Source organism: Lacerta agilis, chromosome 9 (assembly GCF_009819535.1).
Source record: "Lacerta agilis isolate rLacAgi1 chromosome 9, rLacAgi1.pri, whole genome shotgun sequence".
In the NCBI taxonomy this organism is placed as follows: Eukaryota; Metazoa; Chordata; class Lepidosauria; order Squamata; family Lacertidae; genus Lacerta; species Lacerta agilis.
In genome coordinates, this window is record NC_046320.1 from 45,079,571 (window position 1) to 45,106,192 (window position 26,622).

General features: G+C 40.4%; 1 protein-coding gene across 1 annotated transcript in view; it reads right to left on the bottom strand.

Moving 5' to 3' along the window:
* FAT4 (FAT atypical cadherin 4) overlaps positions 1–26,622 on the bottom strand; it is a 130,258-nt gene that overhangs the window by 22,424 nt on the left and 81,212 nt on the right. The window contains 5 exon segments of the mRNA XM_033159708.1: positions 2,003–2,107; positions 7,003–11,352; positions 12,465–12,715; positions 16,937–17,113; positions 24,077–24,079. Of these exon segments, the coding sequence (XP_033015599.1) occupies positions 2,003–2,107; positions 7,003–11,352; positions 12,465–12,715; positions 16,937–17,113; positions 24,077–24,079 (4,886 nt within the window).

A 26,622-nucleotide genomic window follows, 5' to 3' on the forward strand; every position in this document is an offset into this window, starting at 1 on the left:
TCTGTGATAACAGAATAGGTGAGTTGAACCCAATTTTCCCTTCTCCCCATAATGATTATTTGGGGGAAAGGTGATGGGAAGCTGCGCCAGCCGAAACTTATAAACATAGATGCAACAGCTCTATTTTATATGATCAGTGGTAGTTTAACATGGATTTTAAGTTCATGCAAGACTTGTATGTGATTGTAGCCAGATGCTGTATCTCCTCTTACATTTTCTATACACAGCAGGCTCATGGTCTAAGCTAGTGATTTCCAAGTTCTTCTATAATTGCTACCATATATTGGTCCTTCAAAAAAACAAGTCTTTCTGGCTTCATCCATAAATTTCTGAGAATACTGCTTGGCAATGATTGCAGGAATAAGGCACAATTGCTGCAAATATAATGTAGTTTGATTTTGGACATACCTTTATATACGTTTAAGAGAAGCTTTAATAATTGTAACATTATAAGTAATTGTGTTATACTGGGATGTCTGGTACCTCTGAGGCACTGGGGCATGATCTCTCCCAGCTCTTTAATGTTTTGTGGTTCAAATGCCCTCACTTATCCTGTGCTTTTACAGCTGTTCCTTGTCACAGGGTTTTCAAAGTACCAAAGCCCCATTCAGGAATTACATGTGATCTGCCATGGACCAGGTGCAGATGTCAAACAAAAACACAGTGTGGAGATTTGGAGCGGGATGCAAGATTTCCTTAACCTTCACACACCCCTTCCATCCAGTGCGTGAATTTCTTTTGCCTACCTTTAATCAATGTTTGTGTCACATATGTGACCATTGCTGAATAAAGCTGAAATGGAACTGTGTATGCTACTAACTTTGAGAACTCCACTTTAACCAAGGCTCCAAAGGATTATGGAAATTAAGAGTTTCTTCAAACCTCATCAAGATGTCTTCAGCAGATGCCCTGCTTTGATGTCTCCACCTTTGGAGGCAGGGTAGATAATCTTATTTGTGGAACTTCTTTAGCTGTGGATCTCCCTCACCACATCTCTTCAACAGGTATCTACTCTACTGATGTTCTGTCTCCAGATAAATACTATTCTTTTTGCCCAGGCTTTTAATGGTCTTCTTTGAAGACAATATTGAAGAACGGAGAAAGGTAAAGAAAAGTGCCATCTTTCTCTTTCTACAATATTATCTTCAAACTGGGGACTGGTGGTGGGGGGAGGCAAGAAATGGGAGAGATTATAGAGTTTTATAAAATTATGCATGGTGTGGAGGAAGTAAGGAAAGGTTATGCAGAACCTGAGGTAACACCCAATTAAATTAAATGGTGGGAAATTCAGCACAGACCAATGATGTTCACTCACTGGCGGTGTGTTGGGTGTACAATGCTGTACGGAAGGCCATCAAGCCCAGCAGAAGGGAGAGAACCAATGCTCCTCATGTCCTATTGTAGACTTCCCATAGGTATCTGGTTGGTTACCATGAGCAACACAACATAAGGAACAAGATAGGTCTTCAGTCTGATTCGGTAGGCATTCCTCTTATCTTTGTAATGGCAATTGACAGAAAAAAAGAGGGGGGAAACTCCAGGTTCTGCAAAATATCATTTATTGTGAATCCAAAGGGTTTTATATTTATATTTTGTTATTTTTTAGCAACAATTCTGACACACTAATCTACAGATACTGTAATTATTTCCTGTGAATACGGCAACATCCCTGGTGCATCAGGATTGTTGCTAAGATGCATGCCATTAATAAAATATTTGTTGCAAAACATGTTGGGCTCACAACAGATGAAATTTTGTAGCACTTGGAGATCCTGCCTCAACTTTTTTTTTGACTACTCCAGTTCTTTGATTGGTTTCCTGCCAGATGGTAACTGACCAACCAAGTCACATGGCTTTGCTTTATTCTGATTAAAACAATATTATCATTAAAAAACCTAAGCAGTAAGCTATAAAATCCATAGGTGGTTGGATTTGGGGACTAGGGTTGAAAGGATTAGGGTTCTGCAAGTGAATCTGAATTAAGTACAAAATTTCTACTCACCAAATGGACAGTGACAGTAATATCCCTCCACTCCATTTTGACAGGATCCTCCATGGAAACAGGGGTTGCATTCACAGTAATTGACGGTGGAGTCACACATTTTCCCTGCAATAGTAGAAGACAGTACCATGTGGAAGCTGAGTTGCACTTAGGCAATTTGCATTAAGAACAAAGTGGGATAATTTGCATTAGTTGTAACTGGAGCCCAGAAATAATTTTTTAAATTTAAAAGTGAGTTTCATTCTCTGCATTCTGGAGTGAGTTGTTGTTGTTGTTGTTGTTGTTGTTGTTGTTGTTGTTGTTATTATTATTATTATTATTATTTTAATGTAGAAACACTGAACATCATACTAAAGTGGAATTAACTTATAGTACTTTCATGGAGAGTAATGTGCCATGACTAGGGATGGTGCAGAAATTTGATTCAGTTTGCATTTGAAGTAAACCTACCTAACCTGCGCTTTCTGAAACAGCACCTGAACTGAGAAACAGCCATTTTTCAAAAATCGCAATGCAGTTCTCCAGCCAAGTAATGTGTATAAAAATGCTTGTACTGGGGTATATGCATATCTTTCTAATATGTATTGTATTATGGGGAGATGTTTTACAAATGTGTATATTAGGAGAAATATGCATGAAAATGCTGATAATTTTCATGAGAATACTTTTTTAAAAAATAAAAAACTCATACTGATGTGGAAATATGGAGAACTGAATTTAAGATTGAAAAAAATGAGAAACTGGGACAAACTGAAACTGACAAACTTGCCCAGCCCTAGTCATAACTTCCTAAAATTGACATGCAACAAGTTATTCCAGTAAGAACTGGCCACTGCTCAGAGCATGGAAGTTCTCTACTTGCTAACATGAACAGAGTTGAGCCTCAAACTGCATTCTAAAATTCTGCCACTTCTATTTTGAAAGAAAAGCAGCCAACTGAGATCTTGATCCGAATCCTGCACATATTTGCCTCTGAAAATTTCCCACAGCTGCTATTTTCTCCTGAAGGTGATGTTTTCAACAAAAGAAGAAGAAGAAGCTGGTAGACTGTTATTTTGTAGAGAAACCTGCATGGGAATGTATTCCAAAACAGGGCCTCACACAGCTGCTTCAAACTGTTTAAAAAATGTGACTAACGTAATGTGTAGCTTTGCCCTAACCTTCAGTCGTTGCATTCTCATTTTTTGTCACTTCATGATAGAACTTACTTGGACGCCGTTCACTGCATGGTGCAATCTGCACAGTTTTATTACCTTTTGTAAAGATTTCTCCACTGAATTTAATTAAATTTGCAAGCCTGAAGATGGGTTGGTTTTTTAAAATACATTCCTCGGGCTATTTTTTCCCCTCCAAAACATTTCACAGCTCTATAATTAATTGCATATGGTTCAAATAATAATGTTTTGATGAGAGAAACCGGTGATTTGCTTGGGTAAATTATGCCCTGAAGTTAAACAAATCACCAAATGACTGGATTCATGAACTTTGAAGGTCTACAAGAGGCTCATCTACAACTTTCAATTTCACGGATTTTGATCACTTTGCCCATTTTCAACCAAACTGGGCAACGACTAATTTTGATAGTTTACTAGCTATTCTGTACATGCATGTCCAAAGATAAACTGTGAGGATCTGGATTAGGAGCCACATAATGTTTATCTTTTAAACAGGAAAACTCAGAAAGAATAACCCAAAGCTGCAATTCTGCACATGTCTCCTCAGATATAAGCCCCACTGAGTTATATACAACTTACCCACAGGTATTACTATATACAGATTGAAGACTGGGAAGAATTCAACATCATGATGATATGATTGTTCTATCAGCACATGCACCCCCCCACCACCTTGCTCTTGGGCTTCTCCCAATCCCTAGAGAGGACTGAGGAGGGAGCAGTGGGAAGTAGCCCCATTGCATTAACAGGACTCCAGCTAGCTCCTGCTAGCTCTATTATTAAGTCAAATCTGGTTCTAAGTTAGCTTGCTTGGAAGTAAACTATTTCTGAGTTATTGGCTTGGCTCACCAAAGCCAATAACTAAACCAAAGCCAATGCTAAACCAAAGCAGGGCTTAGAACAAATGCTCAAGTGTGTGGGCTTTGGAGAAGAGATTACAGGTGCTTTGCTCCTTCCCAGGTGTCCTGTTGCTGCACTGAACTAAGCCATGGTTTGGGGAGGGATGCCATATTTTGAAGAGCAAAAAAGGGGGCACATTTGCCGACTTCTACTTTTAACTATGGATCGCTATGACAACTCTAACCATGAAAAAGAGGGTGTGTCCTGGAAAAAAGAGGACATATGGCAACCCTACCCAGGCTCATGGTTTAGCTCGCCACAGGCTGTAAACCAGAGGGGGGGAAACTTGTTTACAGCTGATGGTTAGTCTGGAAAAAGCTACGCCATGACCCCAGGTTTGGACAACACACTAAGCCAAGCCATGACATAGCTCAGCATAGCATGACAGGGAGGAGCAAATGGCATGTGATCCTCTCTTTGGAAGCCTACATACTCCAAGCCATGATGATTTGGTTTAGCATGAAGAGAGAACCAGTTCTCTGCCTTCCTGCTAAATAATGACAGTTGGATAACATGCAACTGAATCTCCTGTCAGCTAGCATGTCCCAGCAAGGATGGCAGAAATGAGCAGCTAAGTTTCTGCTTTGCTGATTCACTGGCAACACAACCATGCGAAAAGCCTTTTAGTTATCATTGCTTTATATGGAGTATTTGCATATATTTGCTGGGAAGACCTGATTTAAGATAACGTTAGACTTTTTCTAAGGTGGCAGTATCTTTCAGATCAACTTCTTGATTAAAAAAATGAACTGATTCCACAAAACTCATCCTAAAAAGTTCCAGAAAAGAGGAACTGAGGGGTTCATAGAAAGGGCAGACAATGCACTACTGTATGTCATCTGATATATCCCACCTTGCAACTGATTCGTTACAAAACAAAATATGATCATCATTAATAGACATAATTATAACAGATTGCTTAAACCTCAGTGCTACACTGATGTAATCTTTCATTATGGTTGCGCTCACTGCAATGAGCCTAATTGCTTCTATAGAGTGATGAAGTGAAATGCAGCTGGCCAAACATAATAAATCAGTGAAAAAACCTGTGTACCCTCTCAGCAAGGTAAGGAAAGCCATTCTAGTGGTCTATAATTTATGAACTCAGACTTACAGTGAAAAGAAGGAAAGCTTGCTTTAGAAAACAACAGAAGCTACAAAGAAGAGCAGCTGCCTTGATCCAGACAGGGGTCGTGCATACATACATATACCGGTAGGATGGTATTCTACTAAGTCACTCAGAGCAGACCCACTGAAATTAATGAACATGAATAAGTGTATTTCATTAATTTCAAAAGGTCCACTCTTTTGGTTCCTAAGGATTCCCAAGCAATACCGGGAATGAGGCTGCTCGTAACATATATTTTAGGTCTTGGTTATGAACAGGATTAAAAGACCTCTGCCTTCAGTGTTCCTTTTGTATTGTTTTCATACCTACTTTGGGCTGTTTTGTGATATATTTGTAAATTGTCAATTCAATCAATGAGTTACACTGATCTTCCTCTTTTACAATTATTCCCTCCTAGGGAAAAAAAACACTGCTACTTTACATTTCTAATATGCGTGTATTGTGTCTGTTCTGCTACCATAATGCCTTTTTTATTTTTGGTGAGGGAAGGCAAGAGCATAACCCACACTATGGGAACACTTTAATTCTCCCTCCCTCTCACACACATTACTTTTCAAATTTCTCCCATGACATATTTCTGCTTTCAGCAGATGGGGGGGAATTAATGTGTTACAATGTGGAGAAATACTATATGTGACAAGCATCAGGCATGACAGTCACCTCAGCAAATCTATGTAGTTTCATTAACCCCAATTACAAGCTACAGGACTGATGTGACTGCATTGTGTGCTATTGTTAAAATGAGTGTTCTACTGAGGTGTCCCAGGGAGCTGGCAAGTACATGCCTCTTTAACCTCTGATGCTAATGACTTAAAAGGTTACCCGCAATTGTGACATGGAATTGTTATGCTACGCTGCTGGCCAAATAATTTGATGTGATGATTCACTGCGAAACACAATCTCAGATCATTAGGTTAATTAGAACAGCCATTCAATTGCGAATAATTACTTGTGACCTGAGGCTCAGCAGGCTATACTGATGGAGCATACATAGAAAGATCCCATCAGTGTCTTTTATGTCAAGGCGGCTCTAACAGTGAACATGTGTCAGTTGCCGCATATGCTATTTAAATGGAGATGCATTTGATGGCTCTCGATACTTTCCTGGCAGAAAGCTAAGAGGCATCACTCTATATCTAACTGATATGTTCAACAGAAAGGCTGAAAATCCTGATTATGATTTTTACACAAGGCTCTATCTGGGAAATAAGCAGGATGGAACCATGCAAGCTTTAATGTTTGGCTAATTTCTGGCAAAAAGTATTTAAAAAAATTCTACTGTTTAATTTTAGACCTAGGCTACTTCCACATGTACATTTAAAGCACTACTATACTAATTTAATAGTCATGACTTCCCTCAAAGAATTCTGGAAGTACAGTTCCCATGATTCTTTGGTGGAAAATGCCATGACTGTTTAAAGTGGTATAATAATGCTTTGAATGTAGGGTGAAAGTCGGATCCTTGTTTCCACAAACAGCAGATGATGTGATGATAAACTTGGGGCATGAGCTAACTGAAGACACACAGTGTGATCACCTTATGGAAGCCAAGCAGGTCCAGATCTGATCAGTTCATGTGGGGATTGCGGGGGGGGGGGCAACTGGAAGCCCCACATAAGCCACCTTGAGTTCCATGATGGAAAAAAGGCAGAATACACACGCGCTAAATAAATAATACATCTGGGTTTGAACTGCCAGCAGGAGCGCCTATGATTAGATGCTCCTTCATAGGTAATACCACTAGTTCATCTCTGCGTTGCATTCAGAACAATCACACATGTAGAAGTAAAAATTACCTGTATATCCAGTTTTGCAGACACAGTTGAAGCTTCCTGGGAAGTTCTGGCAGAGAGCACCATTTTTACAAGGGCTTGAGAGGCACTCATTGAGATCTCTCTCACAGGCCATTCCAGTAAAACCACTGGGACAACTGCAAGAGAATCCGCCCACCAGGTTGTGGCAAGTCCCTCCATTGTGGCAAGGTGATGGGAGACATTCATCTATGTCTGTTTCACACAGTGTGCCATCATATCCTGGCATACACCTACATGTAAAAGGCCGCAGAGGTTCATTTGCTACAACAATGACCGGGATGCTCTCATGGCTCCGTAGCTTAGAGCTCACACCCAGTTTTTTCAAGCAGCTGCCGCCATTTTGACAAGGATTTTGTAAACACGAGTCATGATCCACAGACTCTATTCGAACTCCGCTTTGACGGAAAAGGATTTCTTTGATGCTTTCAAAGAAGGTAGTCACACCACCTGGATTCACATACTGATAGCTGTTCCGTTTCACAGCTGCCATCAAGAAAGTACGATTGCTCTCCTGATAAGCCCCATAGAGTTGCACAGCAGTCCCTAATCCGGTTAACTGTGAATTGGCAATTCGCAGAAAATGAAGGTAGTGGTTGGTCAAAAATTCTCTCAAGGATTGCACACTGAGACGAAGGAGAATGCTGTTATCAAGTGTGGCATTACTGAATCCTGAAAAGAAAACTCGGATACTGCTAGTGACTGAGTTGTGTAGCCCATCATTGCTCAGCACTGTGAGATCGAATGTTCCATCGGTAGACCTTGCCAGGGAATTTAAATCACAAGTGCCTGCTGGAATATGGAAGAGGCTTGTAACTCCTGATGTAAGAGAGCACTGGAAACTGTCTAAAATATCTGGATCCTGAGGTTTTACATTGCCTAATGTTCCACCAGGGAACAGATTGCCAAAATAATGGACAAAGATCTCTACTGTTCTGGGTTGTGACGGGTTATCATTTTGATCTATTACCTTTACGTGCACGGTTCCTGTGGAAGACATCTGAGGAATGCCTGAGTCTCTTGTAATCACTGACAAGTAGAAATCACAAATTTGTTCTCTGTCAATCTCTCTAGTTGTGGTCAGAACTCCAGCAGTGCTGAGACTGAAATAACTGGTTCCTGTGCCGGTGCTAAGCAAGTAATAAGAAAAGGGGCCTTGATTTGGAGGAAGATCAGGATCGGATGACTGAAGATTCAACACAAGTGTCCCTGCACGGCTATTTTCCATTATTTCTCCTTCAGTGGTGGAAAGGGTGGGTCCATTGTCATTGATATCTTCCAAAGCCACCAATAAAGAGGCACTTCCTGTTGCTGATGGTGACCCTGAGTCAATGGCTAACACAGATAGGTTGTACACTGGTAAAGTTTCTCTATCCAGTTCTGCAGTCACTGTAACCTGTCCTGTCTGCGGGTTAATAGAAAAGGCACCGTTGTTGTTTCCATTGCCAATAAAATAGGAAAACCTGTTCCAGCTGGGGAGAGAGTCAGAGTCGAAGGCACTTACAAATGTCACGTGGGTCCCAACAGGAACGCCTTCACTGATTTGTACGTTGTATACCATGAAGCTGAAAACAGGGGGGTCATTGGCATCTAATATTGTGATATTCACAACCACTTCATCAATATCGGCACCACGAATGCTCCCGGCATTTTTTGCAAGCACTTTCAGAGAGATCCGTTCTTCCTTTTCCCTGTCGAGAGGTCCTGTGACATAAATCTGCCCGCTGCTGTCATCAATCTGGAAACCCTTTTTTCTGCTATTGCCGAAGATCAGATAGTGGACTTCTCCGTCAGTTCCCATATCGCGGTCGCTTGCAAAGACTTCTCCCACAATGGTGCCTTTAGAAGCTGCTTCGGAAACCTCAAAATAGTAAAGCTTGGACACGAATCGTGGCACATACTCATTTGCTCCTTTTAAATGGATGTTGACATTAGCAAAGCTGCACCTTTCTTCATCGGGAACGTTAAAGGCCTTTATGGTGAGATGATAGCTCTGCTTTGTTTCATAATCTAAAAAGCCTTGGGTGGTGATGATTCCAGTATTAGGGTCGATAACAAACAGATCACTGTCTGAAGACTGAACCGCATACGCTATCACAGCATTAGGTCCGGAATCAGCATCAGTTGCAGAGAGACGAATGACAGTTGTTCCACTAGGGGCATTTTCTAAAACACTCGGAAAGTAGTCTTCTGGGCTAAAAGCTGGAGAATTATCATTCACATCAATAACATCTATAGTAATGCTACAGTAGCCTGTTCTAGCAACCCACCCGCCATCTGCAGCACTAACCGTAATCTCATGTTTTTGGCAAAGCTCATAATCAAGGGGTTTGGCAAGCCTTAATGCACCAGTAGACGCGTTAATTGCAAAGTTCCCAGCCTCATTTCCGGAAGAAATGTTGTATTTGATAAGTCCATTCATAGCTGTATCTTTGTCCCTTGCCGACACAGTCCTGAGAATAGCTCCAACAGCATGACTTTCGGGGACAGTTATACTTATATGACTTTGAGAGAACTCTGGCGTGTGATAGTTTTCCTCTGTTACAACTATTTGCACAGGCACCTCTGATGAGAGAGGAGGGTTACCTTTGTCCTTTGCTTTTACTTTTATTAGAAAGTTTTTATTCATATCATTCCTCAGCGGCGATGCTACTGAAATCCAGCCTGTGTTACTGTCCAGTTCAAATTTACCTGTTAGGTTGTCATTTGAGATAATGTATTGCACTTCTGAATTTAGACCAAAGTCTTTTGCATCAATGGCAGTTACCTTAATTAGTTTGGTACCAACAGCTACATTTTTAGTAACAGGTGTAAAATATTGACTGAAGAGAAACTGGGGTGCGTTGTCATTGCTATCCACAATGTTGATTGTGACTGTTGTCTCGCTCAGCAAGGGAGGGCTGCCTCGATCTGATGAGGTAACGATGAAACTGTGCCTGTTTAGATTGACATTACTGGGGCCACTGGAGTTTTGGAACTTTAAAGGTTGCTTATTGAAAATCTCTCCCGTAGAAGCATTAATTCGGAAAAACTCCGACTGGGATTTGATGAAGTAGAAGACTTGCCCATTGGATCCTTCATCCGGATCTGTTGCAGATATCTGGATCACTCGTGATCCAACTTCATTATGCTCAGGGCAATCCAAGTAATAGGACGGTTTTGTAAATCGCGGGGAATTGTCGTTGATGTCTGTTACAAATATGGTCACATCTGTGCTTACTGTCCACCCAGAGTCATGTGCTGAAACTCGGATTCTGTAGCGATCTGTATCTTCCCTGTTCAGAAGTCTGCTGATTGTTATATCTCCTGTATTGGGGTTTATGACAAAAGGTATACTTGTATCCCTTATTGAATATTTACTGACAGCATTTGCTCCAATATCTTCATCTGATGTTGTGACTCGTGTTACAGTGTAACCCAAAGGTGCATTTTCAGGTACAAGAGCACTAAATATCTGAGAAAATTTGGGTGCATTATCATTTTCATCCAACACATTAATAAGCACCTGGACAGTGGTACTCTGAACAGGTACACCTCTGTCTGAAGCTTTGATAGTAAGTGTATAATGGGCCACATTCTCCCTATCTAAAGGTCGGACACTTCTGACTTCCCCATTGGTACGATGGATACTGAAACTGTTCTCCTTATTGCCGCTGACAATTTCATAATTTAACTGTCCATTAGAGCCACTGTCCTTGTCCACAGCAGTTACAGTAATTATTTTAGAAGGTGAGAGGTTTTCTAGTACTTCAGAAATTAAAGGATCTCGTTCAAATAGTGGTGCATTATCGTTTATGTCTATCACTGTCATTTCCAATTTTACGTAAGAAGAAAATGGCGGAAAGCCCATATCTCTCGCCTCAATCCAGATGACGTATTTCTGTATTGCTTCATAGTCTAAGGGTTGGCTGATGGTGACCTGTCCTGTTAATTGGTCGATCTGAAAGGTGTTGCCAAGATTACCACTAGCAATATAGTAAGACAAAGAGTCGCCTCTCGATGACAATCCAGAAACTGAAGTGACAAAAGTGCCAACTGCTTGATTTTCAGGAAATGTGAAAGTGTGCTGTTCAGCCTGAACTCGAGGAAAATCTGCTCTATTTACAAATCTTACAGTCACAGTTGTAGAATCTGTCTTTGGCAACGAGCCACCATCTTTCACATTAACAGAAAATGTCATTTCGGAAGTGCCAGACAATCGTTCAGCAGCCATAATCGCTCCTCGTGATGGATCAATGTGGAATTTTTCGGAATTCTTCCCCGAAAGGGAATAGTGAAGCTCAGCATTGGGTCCTGCATCAGCATCTGTAACTGTCACTGCAAATACAAATGTACCTGCAAAGGAAGACAAAAATAAGGTAATTAATCCCGTGAAACTGAATATTAATAGTGACGCAACTGTTCATAACCAGAGAATGTTAAGTTATTGGACAATATACAAAGGCTGTAAATAAAATTTTAAAATAAATAAATTACAACCACTAGCAGATGTAGTGTTCATACTTGGGAGGTATTTAGGATGTTACAGGCATCCTTGACCAATGGTATATTTATGCAGACAGGGATGCCAAAGCGGATTTAAATCTCACTGAAAGCAATGCAGCATGGAAGGCAACATTTTGGAATTTACGTAGTTCACACAACAGGTTATGATACCAAGACTTGCTACTGTGCTGGGATCTCATGAGTGGTAATGGGTGCTTGTCTTGTCATAATGCACTGGTGATGTCTAGCAATAGGCTGCTAGACCAGTTGCCTCTGCAGTGGGCCGTTGTGTTCGTTCTTTCCCTGTTAATTGAGACTGAAGACAATTCAACGGATGTATTTTCCTTTAGTCAGATTTCCACATACCCAACTGTGATGGATCCTATGACACCATGGCCATAGGATGCTTGACGCCATGTCTACAGGATCACATGGAGTTCAGGATCCTCAGCTGGCCAGAAGCAAACAGTAGGAAAGATAATAATTGACCAAAAAAATATTGAAGCAACTGTTGAGCCAGGCAGCAGGTGATGCAGGTAAAGTGGTACCTCGGTTTACAAACTTAATCCGTTCCCGAAGTCCATTCTTAAACCAAAGCTGTTCTTAAACAGAGGCACGCTTTCCCTAATGAGGCCTCCCACCACCGGTGCCCTTCCACCATTCTGCTTCTGTTCATAGACCAAGGTAAAGTTCGCAAACCGGGACACTACTTCTGGTTTTGCGGAGTTTGTATACCAAATAGTTTGTAAACAGGGCTGTTCTTAAACCGAGGTACCACTGTATTTAGGACAGGATTTAGTTAAGTGCAGCGCTGGTGAAAACCCTAATAAGCTATAGATAATAATAACAAAATCTCAGTGGTCAGTGAGATTTAAAAGTCTCCAACCCTCTTGTTAACCTGTATTCTTTCAGTGCTAAAAAAAACCTGTAAGGTTAGTATCATGTTGCTGTTATCATCTTACCTGAACTTGTTGGTGAAGGAATATGAGTGACATAAGGGTGGTGCTGAAATTTGGGAGGATTGTCATTGACGTCTTGAACAGTGACAAGGACACTTGTAGAACTGGAAAGAGCCTTTGGGAAACCACCATCCTTAGCTACGACGATCAAAGTGTAGTTCTCCTTAGCCTCTCTATCCAACAGAGCACTTGTGATGATCTGCCCGGTTGAAGGGTTGATTGTGAACTGTGAGTTTCCACCACTGAGACTATAGCTGCAAAAAGTACAAGGAGGGAAAGACGATTTTAATACCCATTTTAGTATGAAATATGCTGCTTTATATGTCGACAAACTGTAAATTCTACAGACAGGGAATCAACCAGTGTGGTGTAGTGGCTAAGAGTGGTAGTCTCGTAATCTGGTGAACTGGGTTCACATCCCCGCTCCTCCACATGCAGCTGCTGGGTGACCTTGGGCTAGTCACACTTCTCTGAAGTCTCTCAGCCCCACTCACCTCACAGAGTGTTTGTTGTGGGGGAGGAAGGGAAAGGAGAATGTTAGCCGCTTTGAGACTCCTTAGGGTAGTGATAAAGCGGGATATCAAATCCAAACTCTCTTCTTCTTATATTTATTTAAAATATTTATATTATTCTCTTTAATCCAAAAGGATTTACAAGGCAGATTAACATCAATATAAACAAACGTACAAAAGCAAAGTCAAAACAATATAATCACAGCACCAGCAGTGATAAAATGACAGAGCTGAATATGGACATAAAAACAAATAATTGCTGCTGAATGGTCTTGATTTACTATATGAAACTCTGCTAGTGCCGTGATCGGATAAGCCTCCATAAAAAAGTTCCGTAATCTAGGGCGCCACCACTGACAAAGCCCTGCCTTATACAGACCTGCTTCAAGTGACAAAGATGGGTCTGGGAGCACCTCTAGACTATCCATCTTTTCCTTCTGAAGGTAAGCAACCCCATTCAGAACAGATAAATTGTCCTGTCTTCTGGACATGGGAACCACCCACCCACAGGGTTTAAAAAGCTTCACACAGAAGTTAAATAGCACTGGGGATCAAATAGTGCCTTGGGCCACCCCCATAGCGTGTTTTACCCCTTTGCACAAGTAGCACAAAAAGGACACTAATCTTGCACATATATAAAATGAGTTCTTCCACAGAGATATCCCCGACTGAAGCAGCAACAATACCATTTTTGAATTATTCAGAAGCCTGACATTATGATAAATACTTAGAAATATTTTATTTGTGGTTTTCAATCAAATGCCTGAGATATTGCCTATAGACAGATGGAGTGAATATAGCAATTGGTCATAACCAGCTATTTTTCCTAGGAAAATGCCCTAGGTAGCAAAATAATTGCTCAATTATTATTTAATAGAAAAGTCATGACCGCATAATAAAGTGCTATTTGTTTATAGAGAGAGAGGAGGGAGAGAGACAGACAGACAGAAACTTTCCACATCACTGAGTCCCAAGAGACAATTTTCAGATGAGTGCCACATCTGGGACTGACAGAAGTATTCTGCTATCAAACCATTCCTTGGCTTTCAAAATGTGGGGATTCTGACTTGGGATGAGGATAGGGCTACCTGCTGCTGCATTACATTTTAAGCCTTGCTGCAGCTCCTAAGGTGATCTTGATTGTGGTAACTTCCAGCGTGAATAACATCCCATGTGTTTTGACTCACGGAAAGACAGTTGTAAATTGGTCAATTTCATGCCCACTTGACAGAGTCCTTCGAAGCAGATAATCTGTCACTCAGAACTGAATCAATTGCAACTGGAATGCAATAGTAATAACTGCTTCACTCCCGTTCAAAACAACCACAGTTCTTATTCTCTCATTCCTTATGGCCCTTTCTCTTTAAAAGGAACTATCCTCTGTAAAGTAGGACACTTCTGTAAAGTACCACTACGAACTACTAATTGTCTTTCTGTGACTACTTGGTAAAAGGTAGTCTGCAGTGCTAAAGCATCAAAATCCCTTCAGCCTCAAAAATGTGGTCACTGCACACTCATTGAATGACTTTCCCTTAGGTTTGCCTGCTTTGAAGCTGAAGAACAGTCATCTATCATTAACTACCCCGTGGTGATAGGAGATAAGGCAGCTGTGGCTTCTGATGCCTGTTCCCTCCTTGGTCCTCTTGCCCGCTGTCTTCCCAACCTGATTCAACTGGCCATGGCTTGAGGTTTATAATGCAATACACAAAGAAGATGAATTATAGAGCAACTATCTCTTCTCCTGCTGCACTGGGAGGTTTAAAAGTATAGGCCATTCTAACACTTTGAATCTGGCTGAATATTACTGAAAATGATAAGGGGGGCAGAAGGGGGCAGCTGCTCCCCTAAATCAAGTAAATCAATAGAAATACTTAACTAACTGAGGTTCTTCATCCCCCAACATGAAGCCTGCCCCTCCCCAACATAAATCCTGGCTACACTCAGGCTGTTCACTATCTTCATAAGCTTCCTGCTTAATCTCCTATTGATGGCTTTGGCTTTTTTTAAATGATCTGTGCAAACTTTTCTGGGTTGTGTATCTCATCGTTTATAATTCATTTAATCCATGTATAGTTTCATTCTGAATTGGAGCATATTTTCAAAAGCTAATGGGAAGTTTTGGGGTTTTGGGGGTTGTTGTTGTTGTTTTTAAAAGCTTACACACCAAGGCTGCAATCCTGATCCCATTTCCCCCATAATAATATATCAACTCTTTTCAAGTTTCCATATATTTTTATTGTATTTTAATTTTATTTCGACAAGTGATATACCGCTCAATTACAATTGGACTCTAAGTGGTGTACAAAAATCAATTAAAACTATAAAATCTGAATTCAGTTGAAATGCCTGCTGAAATTTTTTTAAAGGCCTTCAGAAGGCAGCAGAATTTCAACAGGGGGGTGTGTCTGACCTCAGCTGGAAGTTCCATAAAAATTGGGCCAACAGCACTGAATGCACAGTTTCTGGTATATATGTACTATGCATCTGGGTCTTTTAAAAAGGTTTTGTTGCCCAGAATTGTAAAACTGCATTACTACAAATCCGCATAAAAGTTGATACCTGACCTCTGTATTTTTAGGGCCACCGGGTAAGAAAGAATAATAAAATAGGATTGTGCAGAGAATCTCTTTAGATATATATATATATATATATATATATATATATATATATATATATATACTCCTAGGAAGTGAAAGTAACAACCATCTCTATTTTGCGATGCCCTTTTCACATGGTTATAAGACTTCTCAAAAAATGTAAATTTCCATGGGAAAAAATGACATGTAATGAAAAGCATTATTATGTCATATTTTATTAATCTTATTGGATGCTTATCAGGCACACGAGGCAGATGGCAAGGGTGGCAGAGCTAAAAAAAAGGGGAAGAAAACTACAGTGTTTGGTATTTTAAAGTTGTTCTTATTTCTCTTGTACTTTAATAGCTACAAACAATTATGATTAATATTCTGCTTATTGAAAAGAAGCTAATTTGAATTTCAAAAGAAAAGAAAAAGTGTAGTGAGTCATTTAGCTCAGTTTGTGCCTTTTGTGCAACAATAAACCAATATTTATACTCATTGAAACCACTTGAGAAAGGGTCTATTCTGGTTTCTTGAGTGGCAGGTAGTGATGATTGGCAACAAACATGAATCTCTCTGCATTCCATTAGGAACACATCACTCATCTGAGCAAATTGCTCAGGCTGCCTCTGCCACTTAACGTCTCAATTTTTTCTTGCATATAGTCAGCAATAGGATTTTCTGGTAAAACTGGGAGGTGTCGGTAGAAATGTGCAAGCCATTTTGCCATAAAACCAATCCAGCGAATGATGACTTTTCAGAAGCTGAGTGGCACAAAGAATCAGTTCAATTGCTATACAGATTCTTCCTTTTTATGCTAAACTTTGTCAGAACTTGCTCAGTAAGAGCAAGAGAAATAGATTGGCCAGTAATTCTAAAGCTTTTTACTACATGAAAAGTTAGGGATCAGCTTCTAAACACTCTTGTGCCAAAGCCATTATCGGATACAACCCAGCATTTTTTTCAGCACACCTAAGTCAAGTGGCTTAAATACAGAGCTATTTCATCTCGTTCATTTCTATAACTGTCACAAACCAATCCAGGGTGGACCAACCATTAGGCAGGGTAAAATGGCTGCCTCTGGCAGCAGATTTTCGGTGTCATGAAGCAGGTGAGTTAATTTATTATAATTTTATTGACCTTTTTGCCTCAGATACTAAAGTAGGTTAACTGGCTTTGGGTACTTTGCACACCTGAAGGAAGGGCATTTTTTTTCAGTTTCATCTCAAGCAGCAAAACGTCTTGGGCCAGCCCTGAACCATGTTGTATTTGTGAACAATGCAAAACAAAACCCAACATGCTCGTTTCTCCTTTGTTCCCAAAGCATGGTAAGGAAACAAGACCTAAATTAAACAGCATCACAAGCACCACAAGAGCAACATACCTGATGATAGCATTCACTGAAGCATCAGAATCAGAGGAGTTTACAAGCAAAACGTCTGTCCCTGTGGGTGCGTCCTCCGGAATGGTTTTGGAATACATATTAAAGGCAAATTTGGGGACATTATCATTGACATCATCTACTTTGACAGCAATAGTTCCAGTACCAGTTAGGGCAGGACTTCCTAGGGGGGAAAAGATATTTGAAATGCTAGAGGTTACCCAAGTTACAATACTAATACTGGATATGCCACTCTTCATTTATTATCTCACACATGAACATGTCACAGTTCACAGAGCTAGAAAGTCAAATCCATGCAAAGAGCAAGGTCACTTTTGTTTCTAAAGAAGGTCCTCTGGAACTCTCAGAGTATGAAATCACACAGGAAAAGCTTTGAATCTTGTATTATCAAGCAAAGGGTTTGCTGCTTGCAAAGAGAAATGAGAACAATACACAAACACTGACCTGCAGTGAACCGGATTAATTTGATGACTGAAATTGGTCATCCAGTGAGTGCTACTAAGGTGAACAAGAGCATGCCAATAGGTGTAACAAAATCTGGACTGCCACTTTTTGTTAGAGAAAAGCTAAGTATGGCTGTGACTATTGGGGCAGAGAAGAAACAGGGGGCAAGAGGGAAGGCTTAACTCCTTCCATGCTTGCTGCACAAAGGATCTGCAGTCCAGATGCATGTCTGCCAGCTGAGAGAGGACTCCTGCTCTCAGACAACCTCTGCACAGACTAGTTCATCACCCTGGAACATACATAACAATATAGCGAGTACATTTAAGTATATGTAGAATGCTTTCCTGAATGATGATAGCTCACCCTGCACATATACCTCAATGCCACTGAGTTTTAGCATATTCTGAAAATGGCCAAAAAACCCTGCTTGAAATTTCAGTGGACAGAAAAACAAAGTTTCAAGGTCACGGGGAGCAAGGTTCAGGTAAGCATGTCTCTTGCCTCCTCTGTTTTCTGGAAATATTTTAGAAAAACAGTCAATATATAAGTCAAGGGTGGCTAGCCCATTGCCCACGGGCCACATTTGACCCCCCAAAGAGGTTTTTTTTTGTCACCCTGAATTTGTACTTAAAAAAATACTGCTCCTGTGGTGCCATGATGCCAAAAGTGTTTTCTGCCCCTAAGCAGAAAATTGTCCATTAAAATCCTATCTTTAAATTACAAGCATGGAAGTTTGGAATCTGTGAAAACTGGCAACACTGTACAGCAGGTCCTCCAGCCCAGCGTAATAAAAAAGCAGCTTTCTAGTGCTGAAAGCTCACTCACTCTTAGTCTGATCAAAAGTGGTAGGCAACCTGGTGCCAGAGGGTTAGATGTCCTTGGATTATGTCTCCTGACCATGATGAGTCTGGCTGAGGATAATGGGAACTGTAGTCGAAAAAACTGGGGACAAAGGCTATATTAGTAGCTATGGTGGCTATGCTCTGCCTGTACAATGGAATGCTCCTGAATGTCAGTTGCTGGAAAGCACAGGAAGGGAGAGGGCTCCTGTGCTTGGGTTGTTGAGGGCTTCCCTCAGGTATCTGGATGGCCATTATGAGAACAGGATGGCGAACTAGTTGGGCTCCTCTTAATCTTATCTGGAAGGTACCAGAATGCCTAATTCTTCACACAGATCTTGCTGACATGCCCTGATGATCCTTAATGTTCATGCAAAAATAAGTTACACATAATTTAACGGGGTTCACTGCTGAATAAGTGTGCCTATGATTGCAGTCGTCGTCCAGTTTTCAGGCCCACTATAGTAATGGTGAACCCTACGTACAGATTTCTTCCTCAACTATAAAAACTTTTACTTGGACTTGCGTCTTTTTTTGTTTCAGTGGAACTTAACTCCAAGTAAATGTATTTAGATTGATGGGTGGTTTTTTTCTTAAAAAAATAATGATGATATTACTCCCTTCAGAATCAAAGTGACAGTTCTAGAGATTAAAATGAAATCCCAGAAAACTAATGACAAACTGTGCAGGCATCTGCTACTCCAAAAATGCACAAATAAAATAGATAGAGAATTATGACTGCAATTTTTTTGTTGGATATCATTTAAGCTGCAGATGAATCCAACTGTATGAAGCCCCATGTAAATTAATTATATCATTATCCTGATATACAGAAGCAATTTGACAGGCTTGAAATTCCTTTTCCACTGAAACCTGTTGCTTTGCAGCAAAGCTGGAATCAAATGCTCACTGAATGGGGCCTCTGAGTAGATGTCATGTGCTATTCGAAAGTTGGAACTTTTCCATGGAATAAACCAGGTTCTCTCTCAGCAGGGAAGCCAATCTTTCAAAATGTATTACATTCTAGGCAAAGTCCTGTATACTGTACATTGTTATGATTTTAAATTGGTAATAAAATAGCAAATGATTTCTTCGTTGTTTAGAATTCACCCTATTTTAACCGTAACACATTGAAATGGCAAATCAGCAAATCAATCTATCCTCTTCTAAAACAAATACTAAATCAGGAGAATGATGGGGACAGAACATGGAGAATTTAATGCAACTTAATTGGATTGACACCCTCAAACAATTAAATAAACAAAAGTGTGATGAATAACACCAGAACGCCATGGACCCTAATTTCCTAAGTTCCCATGAATGGAATTTCACTAACAGGATACTTTTCCTGGCAGCAGGGTAAGGGGGAGGATTTTCCTCCCCCAGTCTTCCTGCTCTTGCGCTGCCGGGAAATAAGCTATGATTTGTCTTACTGTGGCTTACGATCTGTCTTGCTCCAGACAAACCATGAGATGTAATCAAGGTAAACAAAGGTTTGTTCTTGGTTTACCCTTTGTGATTTATCTGGATGAGACAAACCTCAAGCCCAGGTTTGAACCATGTGCTGAGTCAAACCATGGCTTAGCAGTGGGTAGCATGATAGAAGGAGAACTAGGGAAGAAGTTCATCAGCCATGCCCTCCTCTTCAGAAAGCTGCACATTGGCTTGTTCATGCTAAGCAATGGTTTTCCTTAGTGATGTGTGCAAACTACGGGTGGGTATTATTGCATTGTTTTCCTGGCTACAATGTTAATGTTCCTGTACTAATTTCAAACGTTCTTTTTTACACTGCATCACCTGTTTTGTTATGGAACTGTGGCTTTTTGATCAAGATATTGCCTTGTCGTGCTAAGTTTTCCTCACACCAGTGAACATGTGACGCAGCAGCAGACATCTTTGGACATTTCACCACCCTCTGTGTGCATGCATGCTTCTGTTTCGTGTTCAGTTCTGAAAATGGTGGGAAAGGACTATATGCATGAATACCACCCACAATTTTAGCACATGGTGTGATCCATGAAAAGAGCGGAAAAATTACAGAGCAAAACTCCTGTGATGTACCATGCTATAATGGGGTTACAGACTTTTTTTTCCTGGAAGCAATTGACATGGAAATGAACACTGAACTTCCACAATATTCTGCTAAATTCCCAGAAGTGACTTTTACACTGTGTGAAAGATCACATAAAATGGAGAAATGATCAAGTAAGGAAAAGTCAGCAAAACAGAATAAAGTGCTGTCTGAATACAGCCTGAGCCACTATATGCTAAGGACTGTAACAATCTGAATGTTTTGAAACAAAGTGCCTTAGTGTACTTGAACAGTCTGTAACTATGATACTAATTGCCAGATCCACGTGGCTATTCTGTACATTAATTGCCTGACACATTGCACATCATATGCTTGACTTTCAAGTGGCCCACATGTAACTGCAGAGTTATGTGTAAATCACACTTTAGCATAATGAAAACAGTAGCTGTTTTACAATTCTGCAACTCAGAATTCAAAACAGACTATTATCAAAAAAGAAAACAGTGAGGGCTTCAATCAGGCTCCTAATTATCTATGTCCTTAATCTGGAAAGCAAAATAATATTGGGCAATACAAATCCCTGGTAAGTTGGGAGCTTGAAATTCTTGCTTGGAATGGACAAGCTAGCAGATCATCTGTCTATGCAGCAAAGCTGCCATCCAAATCTATGAAGTGATAACTATGTGAAAATTATTGTTGATATGACCCATATTGCACTGTATCTGATCGTAGCCAGATGATTTTACTTTGGATGTTATATCTCCTTTCAAAATATCAAGTCAAGACAATGTGCACTTTGAAGTGATACTAAAAATATGTGTAGTGCATTTAGAAGGTCAAGTATAGACTATAATTCATATTCAGAGTCAAAGTGGAATGTGAAACCTACATGGATTGTTTCAGCTTGGTGCGGATTTTTGATTCACCATGCTTTTCTATACTCTTTCCTATGATCCGTGGGCACAAAAAGAGTACACATAAATTCTGTGACGCATGACATCCTCTTGTTAAGTATAGGGCTTCAGGAATGTGGGTTTTGCATTGCAATTTAAAAAACAAACAAAAAACAAAAACCAAACTTTAAATATACCATATATAAAAATCACTTAACTCTTTGGAAAAGTTATTGCTGTCAGAAGACTAGGAAATCAGGTTATTTAAGAAACCACTGACTAAGTCAGTCTTGCCCCTTAATGACTTCTGCATAACCCACAGTAAGCCTGCTTTTTCTTTGTTATTGAATTATGCTTTAAAAACACCCTGTTGACTCTTGAAGATTAACCAACAGGATAAGTATTCCTTGCCATATGTTCAGGTTTTACTAGTCTTATCCTAGCAATTAAGTTTTCTGTAGCCTTGGAGCTGAAGAATTAACTCACAGACTTTCAATTTATAAGTTGTAGCATTCTGTTTAATCAGCAGTCCGAGACCATTGTTGCTAGGAAATTTTTGAGAAAATGTGTAAGTTGGGAAATTTGCTTTGCGCATCGCCACGCTGCTCAACCAGCATCTGCTATTGGAATTAAATAAAACGGCACTGAGAATGCACAATCAAGGTTCCACATTATTGGGAACCTGCATGTATAGCAGACCCCCATCTACAGATGTCCCCCAACCAAGTGGCAGGAGGCAGGTGGTAGGTTGACATAACAGGAAGTACAATGATTAGAGTGTCGGACTAGGACTTGGCAGACTAGGGTTCAAATCCCCATTCAGCCATGAAGCTCACTGGGTGAACTGTGGCTAGTTGATGCCTCTTAGCCTAACCTACCTCATGGGGTTGTTGTGAGGATAACATGGACAGGAGGGAACCATACAGGCCACCTTGAGCTCCTTAGAGGAATAAGAATACATGTTAGATATCTGCAAGGATATCTTACAGACAGAGAAGGTGATAGTTTAGTGACATGCAGAATGCCCTGGGTTTAATCCCTGGCATTTCCAGGTATAGCTGGGAAAGTACCCTGCCTGGAATCCTGGAGAGCTGCTGCCAGTCAGTGTAGACAATACTGAGCTCAATGGACCAAAGGCCTGACCAAAGGCAAGTTCCTACGTTGCTTTTATCTGCTGGAAACAAAGGTCATGGATGCTCCTATAGTGACTCTGTTAGTGATGCTAGAAGGAGATACAAAGTAGAAACAGGACTATGATGTAGAGCAAAATAATTCTGTAGGAATATGTAAACATTAGAATTTACACAGAACGCTTTAAAAGGCAATAAGTAGCTTGAAGACCACAGCACGGAATGCAATGGGGGTGGGGTGGGGTGAAGAAAAATAGAATAGCTTTCTTGAAATATGTAATTTGCCAAACCACTTAAGGGAACAGAGCTAACTATGAGGAAAGAAGCGTAACAAATCAAGATTGTGAAGCTGTATGGTTTGGATTTATTTTAAGCCTGAAAAAAAGCATGCCAGTGAGGCAGCTACAAATGTAACCCTTCTCTAGGCATAGAAGGAAGCATGAAAGAAAGAAAGAAAAATATTGCTAGGTTTTGCAGTGGCAAAGAGAAATACCAATAAGTAAGTCTGCAAAGGTAGCAAAGATCCACCCCACTTTGAAACAAAGAAAGTAAGGACCAACTAATCTGGCAAATGCAGGCTTTTAAGGTTCGAATAAGAGCAAGTTGGTTGAAGGAGTTCTTCAGGTAACAGGCCGTTCTGCCTCATAAATGTGCAGGGTGGCAGAAGGGGGGGGTGGAGAAAGAGAAAAAGCCATAGTTCACTCAGATGGCAAGCCAAGGCTGCTAGTAAGGATCCAGATGTGCTACTCTATAGTCAGGCAATTAATAAAAGCAAGGATGGAAGCCAACGTTTCTCCAGAAAAATGTTCAAAGATGAAAAAGGATAAAAGCTGCCGCTTTCTGGGGTGGCACACTGCCATTTCGCTCATCTTTGACTTTCAACATACGGCGTTATTTATTTGTTTTATTTCAAGGAAAGCTCCCCCCCCCATCATTTTTCTCTCTCACACACAAAAAGGTAGAGGTACTCAAATCTGAATACAATAAAAGTGACTTATTTCACTTTGTGCAAAGACAATAATACCACTAGAAGGAAAATGTGCTCTTTTTCAATGGTAAGGCAAATCCATTAATTATATGTTCATTAAATCTCTCTCTTCCCTTGACTTCAAATAGTTGCATGTCATGTTACTAGACACTCACATCTAATAACTGCAACTTCCCTTTGTAGACTATGATAGAGGCCACTCTAGCAGTGGGAAACTGCTTCTTCATCATGTTTTATGAACTGACATAAGAGTTGTGGCTGAGTTTCCAACTTCATAGGCTTTCACAGTATATTTGTGCTGCTAAGGGCTGGACCTCAGATTAAAGGCCCATATGAACCACCATCTCAGCAGCCTGCCTGTTCTGGTGGTGGCTCATTATCATTCCCAAACATATTCGCAAGATGTGGGCTGACTTTTTTGTGCAGCTACCCTGAGCTGACCATGCCATGGGAACAAATAATGTTACACAAAGGGCAGATTTACACCAGGCCTTTAAAGCACATCCAGCACACATTTAAAACATATGGCTTCCCCCAAAATTCTGGGTACTGTAGTTTATTAAAGATGCTGGGGATCTGTAGCACTAAGAGGGGAAACTACAGTCCCAAAGGAACTCCTATGCCTTAAATTTATGGTGTGGATATGCCCTTAGTAATATAGATAGCGAGAAATAAAAACTGAAGGTTAGTGAGAGAAGGGGAGGAGCACTAGAAAAAACATCCATTACCTCATTTTGATTGCCGTTTTGCATAGCTTGCAAATGGTAAGATATATCACCCAGGCTCCAAAATGAACATACTATAGTGGCCACTATGTGATTGACTTCTTCAGTTTTCCTATTAATTGAATTGTGGGGAGGATGTTATCTCTGAAAGCAAGAAGGCATGCAACTATTCCCTAGGGATATGTTTGCAAAGCAGACACAGCTGGAATGCTTGAGGGACACCTGCAGGCAGTGCCTTGTCTAGCTTACAAATGGGTGAGATAAAGAGAATGGAGGAAGAGAAAGGAACTCAATAAAGCATATCTCATAGTTAACACCAAAAAGAATTCTGCAATCAGCCAGCAGTTGTGGCTATGTGTGCAGCTGATCTGCAAGGGCCCTTTTACACAAGCCACACTGGAATGGCAGCTGCTCCTAGAAACCATTGAGGGATAAGAATGCAGGAAAAACTCTCTATGTATTGAGATGGTTTGTGATTCGTTGGTTTGCAGAAGTTTGCTAAAACTCAGTGCCTACAAAGTTCCATGTAAGCGCTCCCTATTTCACACAGAGATATCTAACCTCTTTGTAACTGAAGTCCATCACCAATGTGAGCGAGCGACCTCCATTCCAATGAGCCTGGTGCACAGAGGTCCTCAGTTTTTCTAGACCAAAGAAGTATGATGTAACAAGCCAACCCCAGGCATCATATCTGCAAGTCTACCATAACAGTAGCAGAAAGTGTGGTTAGATAGAGCTACGGAGCGACTGTCCACATAAACCTACATTGATGGCAAACATGAAGACAAATAAGATTCTTGTGTGTGTGTGGACAGACATTTCGATGATATTTTGTAAGTAACAATGTTTGGTGGACATTGGGTTACTGTTGCTGCTTATTATTGAGTCAGGATGGTGGAGAGTTGAGTCTTGAAGATTTCTACCTGTCCTTTTACTATTACACATCTGTCTACCTAGAGACACAAAATACATTTGCCTCCATGTTTGCCATCACACCAAGTTTCCAGTACATGTAGTGGAGTATGTGTATACTACTACATTACGGGTGCAATCAGAGAAAGAAAATAAGAGGCAACTAAGACTTTGCCCTTCCCTTCATATGGGGCTCTATTTTTTAAAAGCACACACACAACTTATACATTTTAAAATCTGGGTTCTATATAAGGAAGTACAATTGCTGAAAATAACCAACCAGCATTCCCCCCCCCCAGGTAATAAAAACCAAACCAAGGCCCATGAGGTAATATCTATTTCATGATTTATTTTCAGTGATTGTATGGATGAGTGTTAGTTTTTGACAAGCCTGCCCTTTTTCATGGTTTTTGCACACTTGGCTTGCTTGCTGCAGAGGAATTCTGCGTGTGTTATCTCAGTTGAAAACTGTGTGAATTATACAAGCTTAAATATAGAAGTGATACTTAGAAGGCATTAATAAATATTTTAAGGGCTACTATGTACAATAAATACGGATCTTCATTGTAGCTTATTTGAGACCCAGTTGCTTACTCAAGGGTAGTCCCTTTGTCTGTTTTGTCCCATGAGTCTGGAAAGTCAAAAACTTGGCAAAAAAACCACCCTCAAACAATTCCAGATACATGGTTTATAGCTTCTTCTTTTTATTTTAGTAAGATTCGGTTCACTGGAGTATTCTGTATTTTTGTGTGTGAACTGGAAACAATGTCAACCAAACCAACAATCACTGGGAAATGTCTATGAAACACCTTCCAGTATCAGCTCACCACTCTACCCATTGGGATGATTGCTCCAAACACAACCACATATATGGAGATCCATGTGGAGATTTTGAAATGAGACAGGGCTTCTGCCACTTTTAATAGTAGAAGAGACATTTAAGTGGATGTATCTTGTTATGCTAAACTTCAGTGCCCTCTTCTACAAAACTATTAAAGTTCTAAGAGCCCTGTCCTGGGTACCCTAGATTTTTACCATGCCAGTACATTTCATTTGGGACACAGGAGGATGTTTCTATTAACACAGCTAAATGCCACACAACAGGCTTGAGGAACCATTTGGAAACTTGGCTTCTTAGATGGAGCTCTGTTTACACAGTATGCTGCTGCTGCTACATATATTTCTATTCCAGAAAGAGCTAGACAGACTAAATTCACCTTGCCACTGGAAAATAGTAAATATATATATATATATATCTGTGTGGAATGGCCACAAATGGAAGAGACCAGGTTAACAACACAGCCAGATCTCTGTGTTTTGTAACGACTTCACCCTAGTGCAGCTCAGTGGTAGGAGCATATGTTTTTCCATGTAGAAACTTCTAGGTTAATTCCTGACATTTCCAGGTAAGACTCGAAGGACTCCTGCCTGAAATCCTGGAGAGTCACTAGACAATACTGAGCAAGAAGTACCAATGGACTTACTCAGTATAACACAGATTCTATGTTCAAGTTCTGCGGCTCATTTGCTGCTACTCCTCTTTCCCTTTCGTTATGTACCAGAAGCAAAATGCTTCAGTTTTTATCCTTGTACACACTCCAGAAAACTACAGCTACCCACACCACTGACACCACATCTTTTTATCTCCTGGGCTCCACAGTGCAAATCTAGAAGAAAATCCTCTAACAGAGAGACATAAACGTTA